General features: G+C 38.7%; 2 protein-coding genes across 6 annotated transcripts in view; both read right to left on the bottom strand.

The window, feature by feature from the left end:
- LOC134677015 (uncharacterized) overlaps positions 1–22,191 on the bottom strand; it is a 29,905-nt gene that overhangs the window by 3,153 nt on the left and 4,561 nt on the right. The window contains exons 1-4 of one of the 5 annotated variants that reach the window (XM_063535428.1): positions 6,794–7,368; positions 5,866–6,289; positions 5,402–5,566; positions 2,296–4,993 (exon numbers count right to left, since the gene is read on the bottom strand). In XM_063535428.1, coding sequence (XP_063391498.1) covers positions 4,389–4,993; positions 5,402–5,566; positions 5,866–6,289; positions 6,794–7,195 — 1,596 coding nt within the window. In that variant the 5' untranslated portion in view covers positions 7,196–7,368 and the 3' untranslated portion in view covers positions 2,296–4,388. Of the gene's footprint in view, positions 1–363; positions 785–1,209; positions 1,727–2,290; positions 4,994–5,401; positions 5,567–5,865; positions 6,290–6,793; positions 7,369–22,191 lie in introns of those variants that run through there. The other 4 variants (XR_010099984.1, XM_063535429.1, XM_063535426.1 and 1 more) reach the window with 4 other exon arrangements.
- Positions 7,808–10,045, bottom strand: LOC134677074 (uncharacterized). The gene is made up of 2 exons (XM_063535521.1): positions 9,532–10,045; positions 7,808–8,991 (listed from the first exon to the last, which is right to left on the bottom strand). Exons 1-2 carry the CDS (start codon positions 9,886–9,888, stop codon positions 8,518–8,520), a joined length of 831 nt encoding a protein of 276 aa, XP_063391591.1. The 5' UTR covers positions 9,889–10,045; the 3' UTR covers positions 7,808–8,517.

A 22,191-nucleotide genomic window follows, 5' to 3' on the forward strand; every position in this document is an offset into this window, starting at 1 on the left:
CCCGCTCTCGGGTATTTACCCGGGTAGTTACCCATCTCTATTTGCACATCAACCTGGCCTCGCCTGATAGTGGCGATGCCAGGACGATGTTGCAACTACCTATGTTGGTGGTTTTTATAAATGTCATGGCAATGTTAATAATTGTTATTACTGTTAGCAATGTTTGAATTTATACAAAAAATTCGTAAACCAATACAGATTCGCTTCTTTACTCTTTTAATAAAAGCAAATACAAAATGACTCAAACATAATCTTCCTAACAGTGAAATCATGCTAAGTAAACTATGATTTAGACATACCAGCATCAGCTGCCTGTCTAAATCGAAATAATAATAAATACTAACATAAACATTTCGTTCTTACCCTTAACAAATGTGTCGCCTTTACACCGTTCAATCTTAGCCGAAGACTTCTCAATCTGCACCCGTGACACTGTACGAAAAGTATGCCCCGTAAAAGACTTAGCGTCTGGCAACTTCAAAAACTCCGCTATCTCTTTAGGCATCGCACTAAATTTGTTTATCCCAATGACTTGCGCACGGCATTTACCATTTCTAAATGCTTGGAAAAAGCGATTACTTGGAACTGAAGATAGACGTAAGTCTTTATATTTTTTTACTATATTGTAATATTTCCCTTCGACCACAAAATAATCTTGTAATGAGTTTTTGCTATGAGCTATTTTTATGATAAATTTTTCTCCATGGTCCTCTATGTGGTTTGTTGTGAGTTTTGCTAGCTCTTGCCGCCTTAGGCCTCCAGTGACTCCAAGAATTAGGGCTACCTGAAATTCAGTAGACAGTAATTTAATTAGGATCAAGTAACATGAGAAACATTTATTTTAATTTTATTGTAGTCATGCTACAGGGAGTGTGTTGAAGATCATTGCAAATAATTTATTTATCCTTACTGTGTTTATTCAGAGCATTTGGCATGTGGCATGTGGCATTTGCCACCAAGGCGGATGGCATACTGCATCCGATTCCCACCGTTTCCTGTTTCTCCGACACGCTCCAATGTTTAAGCGAGACAAAGTTACGCGTGTATTATAGCGACATCCCACTTGCACGTCGGACCAATCAGACGCGCCTAAACGCAAGTACCCAGGAGCAAATGTATGAACTCATAATAAACGCTAATAAATGTGTAAACACATCCAAATGTGATTGGCCTTATGCTCAAAAACAACAATATTTTGTTAATTCCTACCTTATTAGCAAGATATCTATCATCGGGCGCCTCATCTATAAACTTCTCAACATTCTCAAATGTGAGAACTTTCACTTTGTTATCAGCTTTATATCCTTCAGATAATTTCTTCAAAAACACGCGTAATTGATCATATTCTTTTATATTAACATTATCTCTGCGTTTCAAGCCACTTTTCAACATCGAATAAAATGCCCATAAAGATGTAGGTTTATATTTAGCGGACATTTCTTCAAAATATGACAACAGCACATCCTCACCGAAGGAAGTTATGTTCTTTTCTTTCCGCCAAGAAATAAAGTTTTCATATGTTGCGATATACTTTTCTTTCGACTTCATCGGTAATTCATCGGATGACATGTTTCAGAGTTAGATGGCACGTTTCTTGTTTTAAAGTAATGTAATACAAATTCCAATCAATACAGTTTTTACAACGACGTTTAATAACATAAGAATTACAATAACGACGATGGTGGATTGCTTGTAGTCCACTATCCACTTGGGTTGGATGTCATACTGTGGTCATACTGTCATTCACATGTCATTCGTTAAATACCACAGATAATGTAAACGTTTCGTTCGGAAATATGAAGCAATATATCGATTATAGTTGGTCAAGCAAATCTTGTCAGTAGAAAAAGGTTTAATTTACTATGGGACGTTAACCCTTCGCGCCTTTTAAATTTGCCGCCTTTTTCTACTGACAAGATTTGCTTGACCTAGTTGGTTGGGTTAAAAAAAATTATATACTCAAACACAACTTTTATTTTACTAAAGAGTCGTGGTATGTATTGGGCCCTTCGAGCAACACTGGCTTCAGACACATTGGGCCCCATACAAGTGTGAAAAGTCAACTGGTATTTATGTAATAAGTAATAAGTCAACTTCTAATAGTGTAAAGGTGATCCAATTTCTTAATTATGTTATGTCAACTGATGTTGCCACTGTTTTGACTTTAGTTCCATTTTGTTTAATTTCAATAATGAGAATCATTTCCAGTAAATCAACCTGTAAAGTGCCGAATTGACAATTTCTTTCAGGTTCAAGGGAAAATTTGTAACTGCATTTAAAAGATTATTATCAGTTTATCATCATGTTTTATTTTACAATCAATGAACATATCGATATCAAACAGGATAAATCGATTAATTGAAATTAACAAATTTAAAGTAAACATCAAGTAGGCATTTGTTCCACTTGTATATTAGGCCACTTTGATCGTCTCCTCTTTAATGCTGACTATACAATATCTTGTCGCAGTGACAATAAGTTATAGGTGTATTTCAATAAAGTTCAGTGACAATAAACTTTATTGTCACTTTCACAAGGTTTGAAGTAGAGATGCAACAGATAGTTGTTTGGCCGGATACCGGATATTCGGCCTGACCATACGCCGAATATCCGGCCGCCGAATATTCGGCCAGTGGAACTATACTATACCTACATTTTGGTTTTTCAGGTGCGCGTTCTGCAGGTTTGACCTGTTTCCTAGTAAACGTTCGCGCGGACACATTTCTAGGTTCGAAATGAGGGTGCGTGCAAGTCAGTGGGATGATTAAATTGTTTTAAAATAATAATCAAGTACGATTATGACCGTGTCTGTTTCTTAAATCCAATTTGTTTACTCCGAAATCAAGCAATGTTACTATCCGGTATCCGGCCGGATAGTAGGACACTATCCGGTATCGGGCCTATAGTAAAATAATGGCCGGATAGGCCGGATACCGGATAGTAACCGGATATCCGGTGCATCTCTAGTTTGAAGTGTCACAGAAATCATATTCCTAACCTGTATTTATAAAACAACACTTAAGGGGCCCACTGATTACCAGTCAGCCGGACGATATCGGCCTGCCAGTTAACGCAAAATTTGACAGCTACGAGCTACGAACAAGTTGTCACTTGTTCTTGGCCTGTCGGCATTTATCGTCCGGCGAACTGGTAATCTGTGGGTCCCTCTAAGGGGTCATCCATTAATTACGTCACACGAATTTCTAGGTTTTTTGACCCCTCCCCCCCTCCTTGTCACACTTGGTCACATTTGGCAAACCCCTCCCCCCCAGTGTGACGTCACATTTTTCTACGAAATCGCCAAATCGAATTAAGTGTATTATTCATATTTTATCAAAATAGTTTTGACGGTATGAATATTAGTAATTTTATAACCCAAAACTGCTTAGGAAAGAAAATTAAACGAATAAAAACGATTATCGTTTTAAAAACTTGTTATTTAAATGCACAGCGAATAAAATAATTTAAATAAATTTTCGGTTACTGATGAAGTTAAAGTGACGTCACAAAGTTTGTGATTCCCCCCTCCCCCATGTCACAATATGTCACATTTTCATGACCCCCTCCCTCCCCCTAAACGTGTGATGTAATTAATGGATGACCCCTAAAAACAGAAATCACATACGACAGCGCATATTTTAGCATTTAGCAAATCAGCTATTTAACAAATTTCTAAAGTTTAGATACAAGTAGAAAATAGAATTACCCTAATTTTTGTATGAAAAGGATCATACTCAGTTCTCATTTTGGAGTTTTGGACTTAATAAATCACACGCAAAACTAAATATTGAAACAGGACAATTTCATGTCTTCTAACAATACTGTTTTAATTTTAATACCTATTTGAGAAACTAACATTTTCTTATATTGGTAAGTTAAAGAATAAATAACTTATTTAAAATAAGTAACTAGATATGTACATTTTGTGTTGCATTACTATTTTAAGACAATTGTCATTGTTTTAAGTGAGAAAACGAGACAAACAATAATAAAATATAAAAAAAAGATTCAGTCTTATACTTTTTTTATGTTAACTCTTAACAAAATAATTATATTCTTGTATTGTGTTTTAATTATATTACTTATAACATACTTAACCTTCGTTTTAGTTTAGGACTGATGGTTTACCTCATCTCATCCTAAGAGTATATTTTTATATCTCATTTCTAGTAAAGGTGCACAAAATACATTTTGTACCATTTACTTTTTTTTACATACAATATTTTTCACATAAAATGTTCTCTGGCAAAAGGTAATTTAAGTATTATTTAAACTATAAAATAAATCAAGAAATTACCTCATTTACAACAAAGTTACACTTATTACCAGAGAACATCAGTTCAAAACAAAATAAATCACTGTTCAGGTCTTAGAACCATCTTATTGTGTTAATTTAAGTCACTACACTCTTCACCACTAGACTTTTTGCATTTCACATGTGTATCACTAAATGTCTGCTTCCCTTTTTGATACTCAAAAGCACTTTCTGCAAGTTCTAACTCACTAGGTTTCACATCAGTCCTCGTATCACTAAACACTACGCTATCTTCACTATTTCCATCATCATTCTCAATCCTTTCTTCTTTTATATCGATTATTAATTCAGTATGTTGATTTTTTACGCTTTTTCCCTTTTTCACTTTCTTCGGCTTTTTATCATCAACTTCATGTTTCCTCTTGTGAGTTTGTCTCAAATATATTGTTTCGCCGAGAGTTATTGAATCTTCACAAATCTCAACTTTACTTTCACGTGAATCTTCATCTGTGGACTCAAATTCAGCTTTGACTATTTGAGTATCAATTTCTATGTGTTGAAAGTCGTTGTTGCGATTTCGGGCCGCACCGTGTGCATTTGTAGCATTGTTTGGGCAGACGGCGACGAGTGAGAACTGTGCAGTGTTGACTTGTTTGATGAATTCGAAGGTTTCTAGAAGCTTCGCGTCGCACTCACGGCAGACGGTTTTCGGGAGAGAGTCTATGCTGAAGTCAAGTTCTGGAAACAGAGGTAAATAGGTATAAATATATATAAAAAAAACATGATTTAAAAAATCAAGAACAAACAAATGAGTTACTAGATGTCTAAAGACAACCGCTAAGTATTATAAACCAAATTTGGTCAAAGACATAATTGAACTAGAATTAGTGTAAGATATTGTTTTAGTTTTTATTTGATAGCCACTATGAGTTATGGCATTTATTTAAAACCCTCAATAAATAAGAAAGAAACATAAAAACACTAAGTACGTAAGTTCTAATGCTGCGTCTTTCCTATGGTCCGACCAGAAAATTAGTTTGTAAAGTCCATTTTTTTTTTTGATATCCACAGGACTGACCTTCATAAAATAAAAATGTTTGTAACCCAAACATAGTGGAAATCCCCCTTCCATAGTATGATACATACCGACTCGCAAATGATTGAGTGCCAGTGTAGTCTTGTTGCCCATGAGGTATGGTTTCTGAACGACCGGGCTACATTCCTTGAAGTCGCCGCAGCATCGGCACTGCTCTCCTCTGTTCGGCTCTGAAGGCGAAGGTTCCGGCTGTGTTCGCGTGCTGGAGTCGGAATCTGGAAAAAAGAAAATAAGAATAAAATAAAGACTGTCATATAAGTATAAATGGGGCGTAACGCTATGGATAAGTTAGTACTTGGTATAGCTACACCAACCTGGATCTCTGGATGATATAATTGAAATAAAAACTTCTTTTAAACAACAATAACACACCATGACATGGGAAACAAGTAAACAACAGGTTAAAACTATAGGTTTTTAATTGTTTTAATGTTTCTGATAGTTTTTATTACTACTAAAATTTTAGACAAAATTCATAAAGTAATACAGTATAATCTTCTAAATTCTTTCTTACCATTAACAAATGGTTCACCTGCACACCGCTCAACCTTATCCGTAGCCTTCTCAACAGCAACCACCCGTGACCCCGAACGTAAAGTATGCCCCGTGTAAGACTTGGCGTCCGGCAACTTCAAAAACTCCGCTATCTCTTTTGGCATTTTACCGAATTTATTTTTCCCGATCACTTGCGCGCGGCATTTACCGTCTCTATATGCTTGGAAAAAGCGATTACTTGGAGCCGAAGCTACACGTAAGTCTTGATATTTTTTAACTGTTTTATAATATTTCCCTGGGACCACAAATGAATCTTGCAGTTTGTTTTTGGTATGAGGTATTTTTATGATGAATATTTCTCCGTGGTTATCAATGTGGTTTGTTGTGAGCAATGATAGTTCTTGCCGTCTCAGGCCTCCAGTGACTCCGAAGATAAGGGCTACCTGAAATTGAATAAGATGGTGATCTGGTTAATAGGATCAAGCAACATAAGAAATAACCATTTATTTAGGAACTGTGTTGATGTTGAACCATGGTTGAACTAATAATTTAATGTTAATTAGAGTTAGACCAAGAGAAGTCTGCAGCGATTTTAATAACACTTGCAGTGCATCATTTATATATCATAATTTCATAGAAGTTTGACATTTAAATAACACTTGCACTGTCTATTCTATCAAGATTATTGCAGACTTATCTTGGTCTGTCTTCAATAAAATACATAACTTATTTGTTCATGATAATTTTGGTCTAGATGTATTGTTTGAAATTAAGAAATGTTCTCGAGGCAGAGGTGTAGGGTTGGAGCTGGTGTAGCTTTGCATTGTAATATGCCTACTTAAATAATAATCTTTATCTTATCATTATAATACATAGGGTATCCAGTATTGCAAAGGGGTTGAAAAACAAATCCTTGAATTAACTGTTTCTTGAAGAAGAAAACTTACCTTAGTCGCAAGATACTTGTCATCCGGAGCCTCGTCTATAAACTTCTCAACATTCTCAATCGAGAGCGCCTTCAGCTTCTTACAAACATATCCCTTATTCAAATTCCTCAACAACGCCACGACTCGCCGATAATTCTCCATACAAATATTATGGTTACGTTTCAGGCCACATTTCAACATGGAATACATGGCCCATAGCGTAGAAGGCTTGTATTTTGCCGACATCTCTTCAAAATAAGATAATATTATATCCTCATTCAATAAATCCGTATTCTTATCTTTTCGCCAAGTGAGAAAGTTTTCGTACGCATAAATATAACGATCTTTTGATTTGACCGGATATATATCGGTCTTAGTTGTACTTACGGATAGCGGTTCGGAATCCGAATCGTCGGAGGACATTTTTACAGTTTGTGATAACAGTTGCTTCGGTCTCCGAAATAAGCTTTTCCTTTACAGTAACTTCAGTTTACTGAACACTGAAAAAACTCCACTGAATATGACGAAGAACAACAAGTAAAAATTAACAGCACTTGTGCAACGAATTAACAGAGCAGAGATAATTATTTATATAGCGCTAGCACTATGTAGCTAGCATTTAACAGAGAACTGTCATAAATTTAATGTCATTGATCCCACGCCACAGAGTGAAAATGTTTCGTTCGGAAATATGAGACGAAGGTTGGCACTCATGGGTTTTGCACGCGGCGCTAATTTTTGAACCGTGAGCACAGAATAAATAATAGTACTACCGTACAGAAAGGAAGCTTCCTACAAAACCGAAGTTTGACAGCGGTTCAGGGTCGAATCATGCTATCCCTTTCTAATACATGGCACTATCCCTTTCGGCTAATTAGGGTTGTCAAAATTCAAGTGATTATCTTATCTGTGGTCGTGCACGCAAAAGGAAGTCAAGTGGTGCCAACCCTAATAATTGCTCGGAGCAATGCTGAGCCGAGCGGAGCCGAGTTTGGCCGAAGTCAGGAGCTTCGCACCCCTGCCGTGAGCCCGATTAAAATACATAAACAATTTGATACGACATTGACGATCGCTCATGCTGATTAGTGCATGCAAAATAACTTGAAAGCCATGAGATGTGAGATCGGCACCAATCATCAAAACAATCATTAAGGTCATATCACTCATATCAAAACCATAGTTAGGCCAAGCTAAGTTGGCACGATTTCGAGCGAGCCAGACTGTGCAAGTGTTACTTTACACGTCATGAAAATATAACGTTTAAATTAAAAAAAAAACTTCCAGTCGGGGTTATCACAATCACTGCTAAATTAGCTTGGTCTAACTCTAACAAATTGTTAAATTGGAGACTGACACAATACCTTTGGGGAAAAGATATGAACTAAATTGGGAAATAGTCGCTACTGTACAGACTGGGGGCCCTCTATTATGTGTGGTCCAACACATACTTGGCTTGGTTTTAGGGTTCCGTACCCAAAGGGTAAAACCGGAACCGGGAACCGTGATATCTAGACAGTAGAATTTTCACAAATGATGTATGTCTGTTGCCGCTATAACAACAAATACTAAAAAGTACGGAACCCTCGGTGGGCGAGTACAACTCGCACTTGTCCGGTTTATTTGGGTTATTCCTACCTATTACCACCACGTTGGCACATTACCACTAGCATGTTACTGGTGTTAACAACTGGGAAAAAGATCTGCAGTAGTTTCCAGCAATAGTGGTCACAGCAGATGAAAATAACTCATAACCAATACTGCATAACACTCAAAATTAAACCAAAAAAAAGCCACTCCTCACCATTCATTGAATCTGCACAGAGATCAGCATTCAGCAGCATTCTTGGGCATTCAGCAGACGTCGATGCTTTGCGAAAAGAATGGCCCGTATATGCATTGGCATCTGGCAAATTCAAGTACTCTGCTATCTCCCGAGACATTGAGCCAAATTTATTCTTACCAATCACTTGAGTGCTACATTTACCATTTCTAAATTGTTGAAAGAAGCGGTTAGTTGGCGCTTTTGTTGCACGTAAACTTTGATATTTTTTAACAATTTGGTAATATTTGCCTTGGATCACGAAGGAGGCACGTGATCTGTCTTTGTTGTGGGGTATATTTATTACAAATACTTCTCCGTGGTTTTGTATGTCATCGGTTGTCAAGTCTATGAGATCTTGCTGTCGGAAGCCACCGGTGATTGCGAGAATCAGAGCTGCCTGTAATCAATGTAAGCCGCCATTTATTGATAGTTTTGTGTATTCCACAAAAATCACTACTTAAAGTACACAAGGTGGACTTAATGCCAAAACTAGAATTACTGCCCACAAAAAATAGAATACATAGAACCCTCATTTGATTCTTGAATACTTTATAATTAAGAAACAGACAGCTCAATATTTCTTAAATATTAAAACAAGATAAACCTTTTAAACTTCTTAGGTGTTTAGATTTGTAAGTGACAAATGCTACATTGCAGGCTTTTCAGGCTAGCATGCACTGGGCCCAAGAGTTCAGAGCGGCTTGGAGAGCATAAAGTCTCGTCTCCATATCGCGCGGCAAACCATCGAACATTGGCTTGCAATGGATATCGGGCTGGCTCGCAAGCCAATGCTCGATGGTTTGCCGCGCGATATGGAGACGGGGCTTAACATTGGTAAACTCTGCCTTCAATGGTCACGTCCCTCAGACATGAGGTTACGACAAGGAAGAGAGAGAGATATGTACCCATAATTCTAATATTTGATAATTCAGCTTACCTTAGTAGCAAGATATCTATCATCGGGCGCCTCATCTATAAACTTCTCAACATTCTCGTACGTGAGCGCCTTCACTTTCTTACAAACATATCCTTTAGATAATTCCTTCAAAAACGCGCCTAACTGGCCATATTCCTCCATATTAATATTATGGCCGCGTTTCAAACCACTTTTCAACATGGAATAAATCGCCCATAAAGATGAAGGTTTATATTTTGTGGATATTTCTTCAAAATACAACAATAACACGTCCTCACAGAAAGAAGTGACGTTCTTTTCTTTTTGCCAAGAGATAAAGTTTTCGTATGTTGTTATATATCTTTCTTTTGATTTCTCCGGTAACACGTAAAACGACATTTCGTCCCGAGTTTGAGATGACAAGCCTCACAAAGTAAGAATTTATTATATCAAGTTAATAAACGTACAAATTTCAATCGATACACCATACAGCTACACCGTAAAACAATAAATAATGAATGTAACAACAGCGATGAAGAATCTTCAAGAATCTTAGTCTCACTGACAATGACATTGATTGCATACCACAGATCCACAGATAACGTAAAGGTTTCGTTCAGAAACATGATGCAATAATATAATGAAGGTAGGATTTTTCTCTGGCAAATCCACTCTGTCAGTACAAAAAGTAGCAGTACAGCCTGAAGTTGGAGGAAATGGGGTCATTTTTAAGCATGATTTTTGGATGATTATAGGGGGGGGGGGGTCAAAAACCGTCAAAAATCGATGACGTAATTTATGGACAGCCCCCTGGCAAAAAGGAGTAGTGTACGGGATGCGCCTCGTACAGTCTTGAGATGATAGTTGATAATGATAACACTGCAGTTTCCACCGAAATAACGATTTATTGATAATATGATAAATTGATACAATTAGCGGCTTAATGAATACACTCCGCGGCGGTCGGGCATGTACTGTCTTAAAATAGGTAATAAGTATATGCTATGTGACGGAAAGTGCTGACGGGCGAAATGTTAACCTTTGTACGGACCGTACATGCTCCCGGGCGCGCAGAGGCGTAGCTAGAGGATATGGCGCCCGGGGCAGGCACCAAATTTGCGCCCCCCCTCCCCCCCAAACGAAATGAACTAACGAAAGAGTTACTTTTTTACTTATTACTTACAGTTTACTTTCAATTGAGACAAAAAAGTGTTTTTAGTACATCGGTGGCTAACAAGCTTACGACCCACCTGATGGTCAGCGGTCACATGCGCGTTGCCGACCATTTTAAAACTTATACCTACACTTATTTTTTGGAGATCTCTTTAGACTTAACCTTTTGGCCGCCGGACCTAGTCCGCAAAGACGCTCACTCACACGCCAGAGCAAATTTTAAGTAAACAACTAATAAAAAGTTTAGGGATTGCAAATAGTGATATCGATATTTACAATATTATGGTAAAAATCTTTTTAATTTAGCTTTGTTCTTATCCTGTTTTAATTTCATTCCAAATTGCCAAAATTAAACATATGTTTTACACCCGAAAATGTTTAAAATATAGGGATTTAACATAAAAAACAACCACTAAACAATGTCGATTCAAGACGTGATATCGCCGCACTAGGCTGTACGAGAAGTCTTTTATACAAGACAACGGCGCCCATGGACTGCCCGCAATGCAGACCGACAAGGACTGTTTCCGCGCGGATCAAGTAATAATAGTCTCTAGGTCAACGGCGTAAGCGCTTGTCGGTACGTAAACTTTATTGGCGTAACGTTAAAGCTGCGCATCATGTGTCGATAAAGTCAATATACCGGAACTGTTTTAGTGAAAATTACACGTGGGTTGAATTTTTAATGAGTGAAGATATTATTCCGGAATTAGAATCTATCATTATAATTTCAGTTTGGTTTACATTAATCTATAGGTAAACTCTTATCAAAAAAACGTTCAACGACTTGTTACAAAAAAATTACACATTAACTTCAATGTTATAACAATGTCGTATATAAAAAATAATGTTGTTGTTGTTAAGAAATAATAAGGTTTTTAAAATGTTTAAATAATTAATGGAAATAGTGCCTCGGACAAGATCCGCAGTGAAACATTGGACTATTGGAGTGCAAGGGTCCTCTTGCCACTCTAACCTGGTTAATGGGAACTTGATAGGATATTGAAAAGATAAAACCAAATATATGACATGCAATTTAATACAATTCGCTAACTACTACAATGCACTCCGCTTTAGGGCGGGCGCTGCTCAGAATACAATCGGTTTCTCTAAACTGTCGGCGGTTATGGGATGACACTATAGTAAACCTTAATCTACGATCGCGAGATGAACGAGACGCGGAGTCTTGGCCAAAACCTGGGATAAAAGTCTAGTGCACTCACGGGTACCGAACGTAGCTATCATCCACAGGCCCGCTGGTATTTAACGCAGCAGGCGGATCGCTGACGGTGGGCGACGGGCGTTCCTCAAGCTCCGGCTTTGGCAAGCCCGGGCGAGAACAACCCGCGGCGCTCAGGAGTTCCACAAGAAGAACCCGCGCGATGAGACCTTGGGGTCGTCGGACCGCGGCAAGGCTGTCCGACACACGGCTCGCGGGTCAAGGCCGTGCCCTACGGCTTGATGGTGGCGCCAACGTGATGCGCCTCGGAGCCGATAGGCCACGCAAGTGAAGGGGAGGCCTGTGTGAAGCACCTCGGGATCGCCAGGCGGCACGCAGTCCACAGGCCTTGGAAACTGCGCCCTGCGGTGAAAACCAGCGTCCCCACGACGCTCAGCACATCAGGGAGCGCGCAACGGCGCTCGGAGCAACACGACCGTCGGCCATGCTTGCGCTCGCCGGCGGCACGGAAAGCACTCGGTGGGCTACGCCCTTTTCGCGCACAACACACACACACACGGCGCACTTTACATATATCCCAATCTTCCACCGGCCAGGGCAGGCGGCGGAAGGGGGCGAGGCGGTTTATTTCGATATTCAATTAGGAGCTGTATAAATGCTAGCGTGCCCCAGTACCAACTCCCATCCATTGTCGATTCTAGCAAAATCCCCAGCCCTCCGTTTCGATCCATATCGACGCATCAAACGTCAAACCAACTTAAACCTTTTCCAAATCATATGACTCTCGAAAAAATATCAATGCTCATTAATACTTGTAATATTTTAAGTGGTTAATAATAATTACTAATAATTATATTTCTATCGTACGTTTCCTACCTTGTTTCATTCAGAATACCTTCTTTCCGATGCGGTAACTAAACGCGTAGTCTACTCTCTGACAGTTCTCCTGTCAAGATTTCAACCTTTTCACACCTTCATATTCACTATTTATGTTTCATAAAAATTCCGAAAATGATTCTAAAATACTAATTAAATTAGGAAGTGACCTATTTGAGCAGTTGGGGTAGACCAGGGGGATCATTTTGATATGCATGAAGCCAGGTTTGGTTCAACAATCTCCGCGCAATCTGGGTGACAAGTTCCGTTCAAGTGGCATACTCTTTAGACTTGTTTCTTCGAAACCAGCTAACCAGGAGGCAGGATATGCCAACCAACCTACAGCTGAGAAGGTACATTATAGTTTTACCTAAGTGTCATACTCTGGTGTATGTTATTTTGTTGGAAATGCGACAGTCATGTTGTACCGGTTATCTTGTATGGAAAAACATGTATTTATCCTAGGCAAATACGTAGCATCGCTACAACAATAAAAGTAAAGTCTGATAAACAGGTATGTCCCTGTACCACACTTGTGCGAAGCGGTCGCTGCGGTGTATCCCTTCCCACTAAGCTATAAAATAACATCAATTATTTTTTTTATTTATCTCTTCTGCAATTAAATAGTCCACAATCTACAATGGCAAATTTACTTGTCTGACTCTACTTTATAGAGCTAAAGAAGCTACCTGAACTTTAAATATAGTTATGCCTATTTGACTTTCGTTCTACGTATTCTAGTAAGTAGTTACCTACTATTCGTTGAAAAAAATTGGCGATTAACAAGTGTTCAAATACTTAGATAAAATCATATTTCTGACTTTATATTTACTTTAAAAATTCCCATATCGAGTTAACATTCCCATCCCTAGCTGTCTTTTATACAAGACAACGGCGACGAGGAACATGAAAAATGTTGAAAATTGGAGCAATTTTTTTAAATGCCTTATTATAAAAGAAGGGATTTATATAGCGGCTTAAAAAGCAAATAAATGAAAAAACAAAGACCTTAAATATGAACACGAGTGTAAATGAAATTGCAATTTTTATTATTTTCACATTAACTCAGTGGTTGAATTTGTGTCTTGTATACAAGACGACGGCGCCAGCGTATCGTTCTATCGTTGTCTTCTATACCGGACAACGGCGGTCAAAGGGTTAAAGGTTCAATATCGCTTGTGAGTTTGGGATCGTAGACTATTCACAGGTACAGCGCGCCTTTGGACTGATTTGAAGGGTCCAAGGTGGCAATGGTGGCATCCAGATGCTCCTGCCCAAAGGTGACAGCAGTACTCAATAAATGGGATCTGTCTACCCCAGAGTAAAGTATCGCCTCCCTTTATTGAGCACACCGAGTTTTTTTTGGATACGAGCGCAGCCTACCCAGCAAGGTGGCTACGAAATTATTGGACGTCACTGATGGAGATCTCAACACCGAGGCTCCCAATACTCCCTGACATGGGAAGGCTTGTGCCTTGAAAAATGAGGTTTTCTTAGCCCTAAACGCGCAAAATTGAGTCTTGGTGGGATTGAATTGGACTAGTTTGTCCCGATCCCACATCGAAACCTGACACAAGTTTTTCACGACATTCTAGTATCACAGAACGAGCGATGTTATCACGGCATGTCTTATACAGGATGGTCCAAACCTTGACGACCATAATTTTTTTAAATTTCTCACGCTGTGGGCTATCAGAATATGTACGTTAGCCGACGTTTCGTAGTTTTCGAATTATGATTTTTATTACTTTTAACGTTTGTTAAGAAATTCTGGGGTGAAGATTTAATTAAAAAAAAAACTATTGAACTTTATTGTTTCTTTTTGTAACATAATCCTTGACCAACGGCGCAGTTGCTAAAACAACAGCATCCTCACTTAGCTGAGTTGAGCTGAGTTCAAGCTTAGATGTTGCCCTTACCTAAATAAATAAAAAATAAATAATGATAAAATACAAGCGATTTCAAGGACTTTTTGTTATTTTAGAAACTACTAGACCCTAAGTTTTTTTAAAAGGTCAAAAAAGTGATACTTAATAGTCCTAATTTTTCAGAGTCGCCGGTCAAAGGAACTGAGGTGGAAAGCTTCCAAATTAGTAATTCATTAAAAAAGTCCTCTTTTGTTATTTCTACTATTATTTTATGGTGTCACTTCCCCATCGCTATTTCATGTTATATGTGCAAATACCACGAACATGTATTAGAAGACATAAAAGCAAAGCAAAGCTTCACCCCGGAATTTCTTAACAAAAGTTAAAAGTTAAACTCGTAAACTACGAAAAATCGGCTAATCATGGGGTATATACATATATTCTGATAACCCACGACGACGATACTAAAAAAATTTTTGGACGTCAAGGTTTGGACCATCCTGTATACAGGTTGGCTAAAAAATAACTGCATTTTCCTTGCCAGGGAGATTTTGGGATTACACCTACTGAGCAAGTCGCGAAAAAAAATTTGGCTGTGTCCTACATTTTGGCTGGTCCATTTTCTATGGGAGGTATTTTGTCCATTTTGGCGCCCCCCCCCCCTTGGACGGCGCCCGGGGCACGTGCCCCCTCCAACCCCCCCCTAGTTAAGCCTCTGCGGGCGCGAGATGAACAAAAAATATTAGACTTACAAAAGTATGCAATAAAATGATAAAACTTATAAAATAAACACAATATTAAATCATTCACTCGCAGCGAAGCGTCCTCCAACGATGGGTGACGTGGCCTTGTCGAGTCCCCGTGCTCTTGAAAGGTAAGTCCTCGAGTTGGTTGTGGGGTGCGCGTTGATCTTAGGCGTGTGGTGCGGGTTGGCTTCCTCTCTGTTGTCATCTCTGGCAACGTACTGAATTCTGATATTCGCAGATGCGTCGCTGGGGGGCACAGGAGGTATCCGCGCCGAACAGCGAAGACGCAAGCGTTTCCATAGATACACGCTGAATACTACTATGGCGGCGCCTAGAAGTAAGTATACAAGGACGTACTGGTGGACGTCATGGGTTGATAATCGGGTGGCTAAGATATCAGCTTCACTAGCCTTCATTTGTTCGACTTGTCGATCGATATCCATAAACTGTTTCTTGAAATCCTTGCTAATAGACGAATTAGAAACGTTGTCTTCATGTATAGGTATTGATAAGTTTATGATATTATTAATAGGAGGCATTACTATCTTCACTAAATCTGGTTGGATGTTAAGCTTGTTCGTGTGATATTTATGGGCGAATATTGTGAGAGATTCGCTTTTAATGACACAGCCATCTCCTAGGGAAATAATGCCTGCTCCGCTTATTTGCTCGGCGGTAACTTGAGATGCACATATGATTCTTATGGTTCGATGACCGCAGGTGAAGAATAGATAATTGTTTTGTTTATTCAACCTTTCCCATTTGTCCATGCAAGGTAGCTTGATACTCCTGCATTTTGACTCATATTTATCCTTGATACACAAGTTGTCGTCTTCGTTCATGTGATATATAAGATATATTGGCCTTTGTAAAGGGCATATGTGATTTGATATATCATATTGTTTACACTCATCGGCTTCTTTCTCTGAGAGCGGGATGAAAGAGTCCTTTTGTGTGTTCATGGCAACATACTCGGAAATAGGTATAATACTGATCGTTGCTTCACTTTGCTGTTGAGGTACAGTATCAGGTGGTAGATTTCGTAGTCATCCCGGCTGGCTAACGGAATCTTGATTTCAAATATGAGGTACTTGGGCGTCATCCTTGTCTTGACCTTGAGCAATTGATAGATGTCTTGTAGATCTGTTTGTATATTTTCAATTGGAATAGTTAAGTCCTTTGATAACTGGCCGGAAATTATGCTTAACTCTTTCCTTAGCTGAGCTGGAGTCAATAAGTGAAAATTAAACTGTCCATGGTGAACGTCGGTGATAGTATCTAATAATGTTTCTTGAATGCTTTTTAGATTCACCAATATTGAGTTAGTGATAATCGATGATAACATAAATTCACTTGTGTTTTCGACAGCGACAACTTCCTTGGCCAAAACATTGGTCGCTTTTTCAAGATTGATAAAGTTGCGGTTAAGGATTTTATGTTGCTTGTCCATGGCCTCTTCCACTCTTTTTAGTAAATTATATTCAGCCTCAACCGCTGAAGTCTGATTTTTCCACAGCAACGCCAGGTGTTTCTCATTATCTCTGATAAGTTTGATATCCTTTTCGTATTGTTGAGCGAAACGTTCGTCCAGTATTCCAAACAAAGTGTTCGCGACATATCCGACTCCGTTGGCAAGGCCGCGCCGGCGGCGAGCCGGGCGTGTGAGCTGCTGAGCTAGCATTATGCTGTTGTAGTACTCTAATTCCGCGAATCCGTGCCTTAGTTGTATGAGAATAACGTCGCATTTTGATTGCTTGTCTGCCTTGATACACATGTTTTCTAATGAGTGAAGATATTCTTTTAATAATTTTTGTCCTTGCCAATAAGGTCCCATGTTGTAATAAGCAATAAGCTTCCATTCGTCGCGAATAAGGTGCATATTTGATATCTTGTCGAAATAAATTCCTTGATGTTTATTTATGTTCGTAAGGCTGTGCTCACACTGGACGGGTGATATTATTGCGAATAATAGCATGAGCGCAAGTGTCAGTAAGTTTCCCGTTCTCTTAGGACGTCGTTTTTTAACATCGGGATCTGCTTTTTTCGGTTCGGGGTCGGATTTCAACTCTTCTTTCGTTTCTTGATTAACAGGCAGTTTTGATAATTTGGTAATGGGTCTCTTGAGCAATCCATTCTTTGTTTTGATTGATACTACACGTACATATCCGTCGTGACCTTGATGAACGCCCACTTTCCGGCTGGCAAGTTGGCATCGTGAATGATAACTATGTCTCCGACCTTTAAGTTCTCTTTTGGTTTTTGCCACTTGCTTCGTTTTGATAATTCACACAAATATTCTGATTTCCATCTCTTCCATACGTCTGAGAATATTTTTTGCACAAGTTGCCATCTCGTCCGCTCGTCTCTTTCGGTTTCGTATATTGTCAAATTTGGACCACTTGATAAGAAGTGAGACGGCGTCAGAAAATCCAAGTCGTCCGGGTCTTCAGAGATAGCACACAATGGTCTGCTGTTAAGACATGCTTCCACCTGGGATAACAGAGTTGATAATTCTTCATAGGTCAGTTTCTGTTCACCCATGACTCTGCGAAGATGATGCTTGAGGCTTTTTACTGAAGCCTCCCACAAACCTCCTGCACTGGGCCATGATGGGGCATTAAAATGCCATTCAATTTCCATCTCTGATATAGTCGTGAAGAACTCTGCGTCCAAGGTGTTTTTCAAGTCTATAATTTCCTCGTGTAGTCGCTTGTTTGCTCCAATAAAATTTGTCCCCTGGTCACTGTAAATGTGCCGTGGAGTTCCTCGACGCGCTGCCATTCGGCGAAGAGCTGATAAAAATGCTGAGCTGCTGAGGTCTGATACAAGTTCGAGGTGTATGGCCTTCGTCGCCATACACACAAATACTGCTACATATCCTTTCGTTGTCTTTATACCTCGGCCTTTATTTGATTTAACGTCAATAAAGCCGGTATAATCAACGCCGGTGTGATAAAACGGGCGTGTCGGGTTACACCGCGCCGCCGGCAAGTCTCCCATGATTTGTTCTTGCTTCATAGCTCTATGGCGTATACAAGTGACACAATTGTTGATATGTTTTTTAACTGCTCGATTCCCTCCTATGATCCAAAATTGATATCTGAGCTGCCTCAAGGTCAGACGAGCTCCACCGTGAAGGGTCAGTTTGTGAGCATTTTCTATGAGAAGATCGGTTACGTGACCTTTGTGAGGGATGACAAGTGGATATTTCATGTTTGGGTCATTATTTGCCTTTCCTATTCTTCCTCGTACTCTGAGCAGCCCATTGTCGTCCAAAAAGGGATTTAATGATAAAATGGTACTTCTCGATTTCACTTGCCCATGTCGAGACAAGGTGTGAATATCCTCGCCAAATGATTCTTGTTGCACATGTTTGATAATCATATTTCTTGCTTTTCGTAATTCCGCCACCGTAAGATAAGGTACTGTAGGCTTGCATGTTGATACGGCGCGTAGTATCCAGGCTAATACTCGCGTCATACGGTTGATATTGCTGTGCTTGATAATTAAGTCACTTACGACGTTATTGCCTTGTAGCGTCGTGACGTTTGTTTGTTTTGATACTTTGATATCTTCATCGGTTGTATATTTCTCTTCTTGGGGGTTTTCTTCAAATGTAGATAGCCAGGAAGGTCCTGTCCACCACAAGGGATGTTCTTTTAACTGCGTAGCGCTGATTCCGCGACTCGCGCAGTCTGCCGGATTTTCTGCAGATTTGACGTAACGCCAGCAATCCGAAGGCGCAATTTCTTTGATAATTTGTACTCTATTTGATACAAACGGCTTCCATCGGTTGATATCACCTTGTAACCACCCTAAAACGGCGGTTGAATCCGTCCAACAGAAAAGCTTGATATTATTTTTTGATAAACTTTCCATGACGTTTTTCAGTAATTTGGAAAGTAGCAACGCTGAGCTCAGTTCCAGCCTGGGCAAGGACACAGCTTTCTTGGCTGGCACGAGCTTAGATTTGGCAGCCACTATAGTTATCTTTGGGGGCGTTGAGCTTGATCCGGTACGAAGGACCAAAAAGATGTACGCCCAAGTAGCACAGATAGCTCTATAACTACTCACTTTTAGTTCTATCTAACGCTCTGTGCGTATTAAGACACTTATAACAGCACACTCGTGGTCCTACAGCTGTATAATAGATTTCAGTGATATTTATATAGCTTAGGGCTGATTAAAAGCTGCATTACGGCTCTGAAAACTACCATTAATACGCAAAGAGTGATATAAAGGTATATTTGCTACGAACCTATACAGCTTTAAGGGTTATCAAATGCTTTAACCGTTATAAGGTCTGTTTAGTGGATAAAGTTACGCCATGTGCTGTATAAGGAGGTAATTGTGGACTTTTATTACGTTGACTTATAAAGGGAGCACAAGTGAACTATTATGAAGCTAATAGATGTATAATGGAAAACATGTGGCACATTATACAGCTTTTCGCTTAACATGTTTACCGCTAAGCAGCTTTTATTACGCTGACTTTTAAGGGACCACGAGTGAACTAATATGAAGCCAATAGACGCATAATGGAACACCTGTGGCGCATAATACAGCTTATCGCTGAACGTGTTTACCGCTAAGCAGCTTTTATTACGCTGACTTTTTAAGGAAGCACGAATGAACTATTATGAAGCCAACAGACGTATAATGGAACATACGTGGCGCATAATACAGCTTATCGCTGAACATGTTTACCGCTAAGCAGCTTTTATTACGCTGACTTTTAAGGGAGCACGAGTGAACTAATATTAAGCCAATAGACCTATAAATGAAACACATGTGGCGCATAATACTGCTTATCACTGAAGATGTTTACCGCTAAAGCAGCTTTTATTTTGCTGACTTATTATAAGGGAGAACGAGTGAACTGTTATGAAACCAATAGACGTATAACCGAACACATGTGGCGCATAATACGGCTTAGCGCTGAACATGTTTACCGCTAAGCAGCCTATTATACTACCATTGAGACTGTGTGTATAGCGGCTATTTAAACGTTCACAAGATGCCTTATAACTGTTTAGAGGTTCACTAGTGTATCGAAAGAACGACTTGGACTTTATAGTGGTTCACTTAAGTATCTTAATCAGATATATAACAGTCGTATGCTGCATATTAGAATTTTAACGGTTCACGTTGCTTTTTAACATTGACCGCCATTTTATTGTATATAACCTACAAAATTTAAATTACTTTTCCAACTTTTAAGGGCAACAATAACGTTTTGTGCATGAGTTCTTAACCTAAATCACTAGTTTAGCACTTCCTATAACGTATTATTAACTTTTTATCTCATAATTCCGTCCAAACCACTAAAGTAGTTTTTACACAATAGCTTATTTATATCATTAATTTAAATAAATCCTGATTATTCTCGTGGCGCATTGAAATTTTCTTAGATAATGTATATATATAATGTCAATAAACTTGCATTCCCAAACATCTTTCTCACATTCATATATAAAAGATCATGTACTAACATTTAACTAAACACTTTAACAAAATGACTTATGGTGTTGTTGCGCTAAAGGTTTTTGCTTCAATATAAATATGTTTTTTAAGGCAGAGGTGTAAAAGTATGTTAATAATTATCTTTTATTCAGCCCAACGTCAATCTTTCCCGGTATTAGGGCGCACATGTGACATATTAACTGAATAAAGGGTAACTGGTGGTCTCTTACCCAGTCAATATACACCTCTTATAACTCCTGTTACCCCTTATAATTCCATTAAATTGCTGCTACAATGCTCTTAAACAGCTATGTGAACTTAAGGCTGCATAATTTGTGCCCATTTAAGAGTTATAAAAGCTGAAAAGAGGCTTATACAGCACTTATGCAGCTTTTTTATTCCAGCTTCAAGCGTATTCGTACTTCATTATGCGGCTGCTATACAGCTAATCTGTGCTACTTGGGCGGGATGCGCCTCGTACAGTCTTGAGATGATAGTTGATAATGATAACACTGCAGTTTCCACCGAAATAACGATTTATTGATAATATGATAAATTGATACAATTAGCGGCTTAATGAATACACTCCGCGGCGGTCGGGCATGTACTGTCTTAAAATAGGTAATAAGTATATGCTATGTGACGGAAAGTGCTGACGGGCGAAATGTTAACCTTTGTACGGACCGTACAAGTAGAAATTAAAAAGTAGCAACACTGTAAGTGTCGTCCCGTTCTCTTATATAAAGAGATTTGAAAGGGACGACACTACAGTGTTGCCACTTTTTAATTTCTACTCTTTTTTGCCAGGCTGTAGAGTCTGGCTAGCCAAAAATTGTTGACAGATATTTCGTTGAGTTTCACTAATTGTCTATGATTTAAAAAAAAGCTAAAAGTCAGTTGTCAATTTATGTCATTAATTCAAATTGTTTGCGGTTTATTTTATTTTAAATAAGTAACGTTAATAATTTCTATACTGAGTGAGTTTCGCAAACTATTATTTAACCTCCTAAATAATTACGACAATGTGCGAAGTCGACGTGTAGCGTTGTATAACAAAAAACTGAAATGTTTACAACTCCTTACGAAATGTAAACAAATTAGGAGGTTGGTGCTCTATAAATATTTTGATACTTTAAGTACTAGTTCTAACATTTGCCTATTACTTTGATTGAGTACGTGAATTTATGAATGCCTGAATCTCAAATAGGACAAGTGTATAAAGAAACGGATAAACTAAAAGTTCTGAAAAATATCTATTAAATCTAAATATTGGAACGTAAACATATGTGTTTGTCGTTGCTCTGTACTTTAAATAGTGGTAGAAATCATGTGAGCTGACTTTGTGTGCCCGTAAACGTTTATTTAACTTATTTCCTTAGGTACCTTACTTATGCAC

Source organism: Cydia fagiglandana, chromosome 25 (assembly GCF_963556715.1).
Source record: "Cydia fagiglandana chromosome 25, ilCydFagi1.1, whole genome shotgun sequence".
NCBI lineage: Eukaryota > Metazoa > Arthropoda > Insecta > Lepidoptera > Tortricidae > Cydia > Cydia fagiglandana.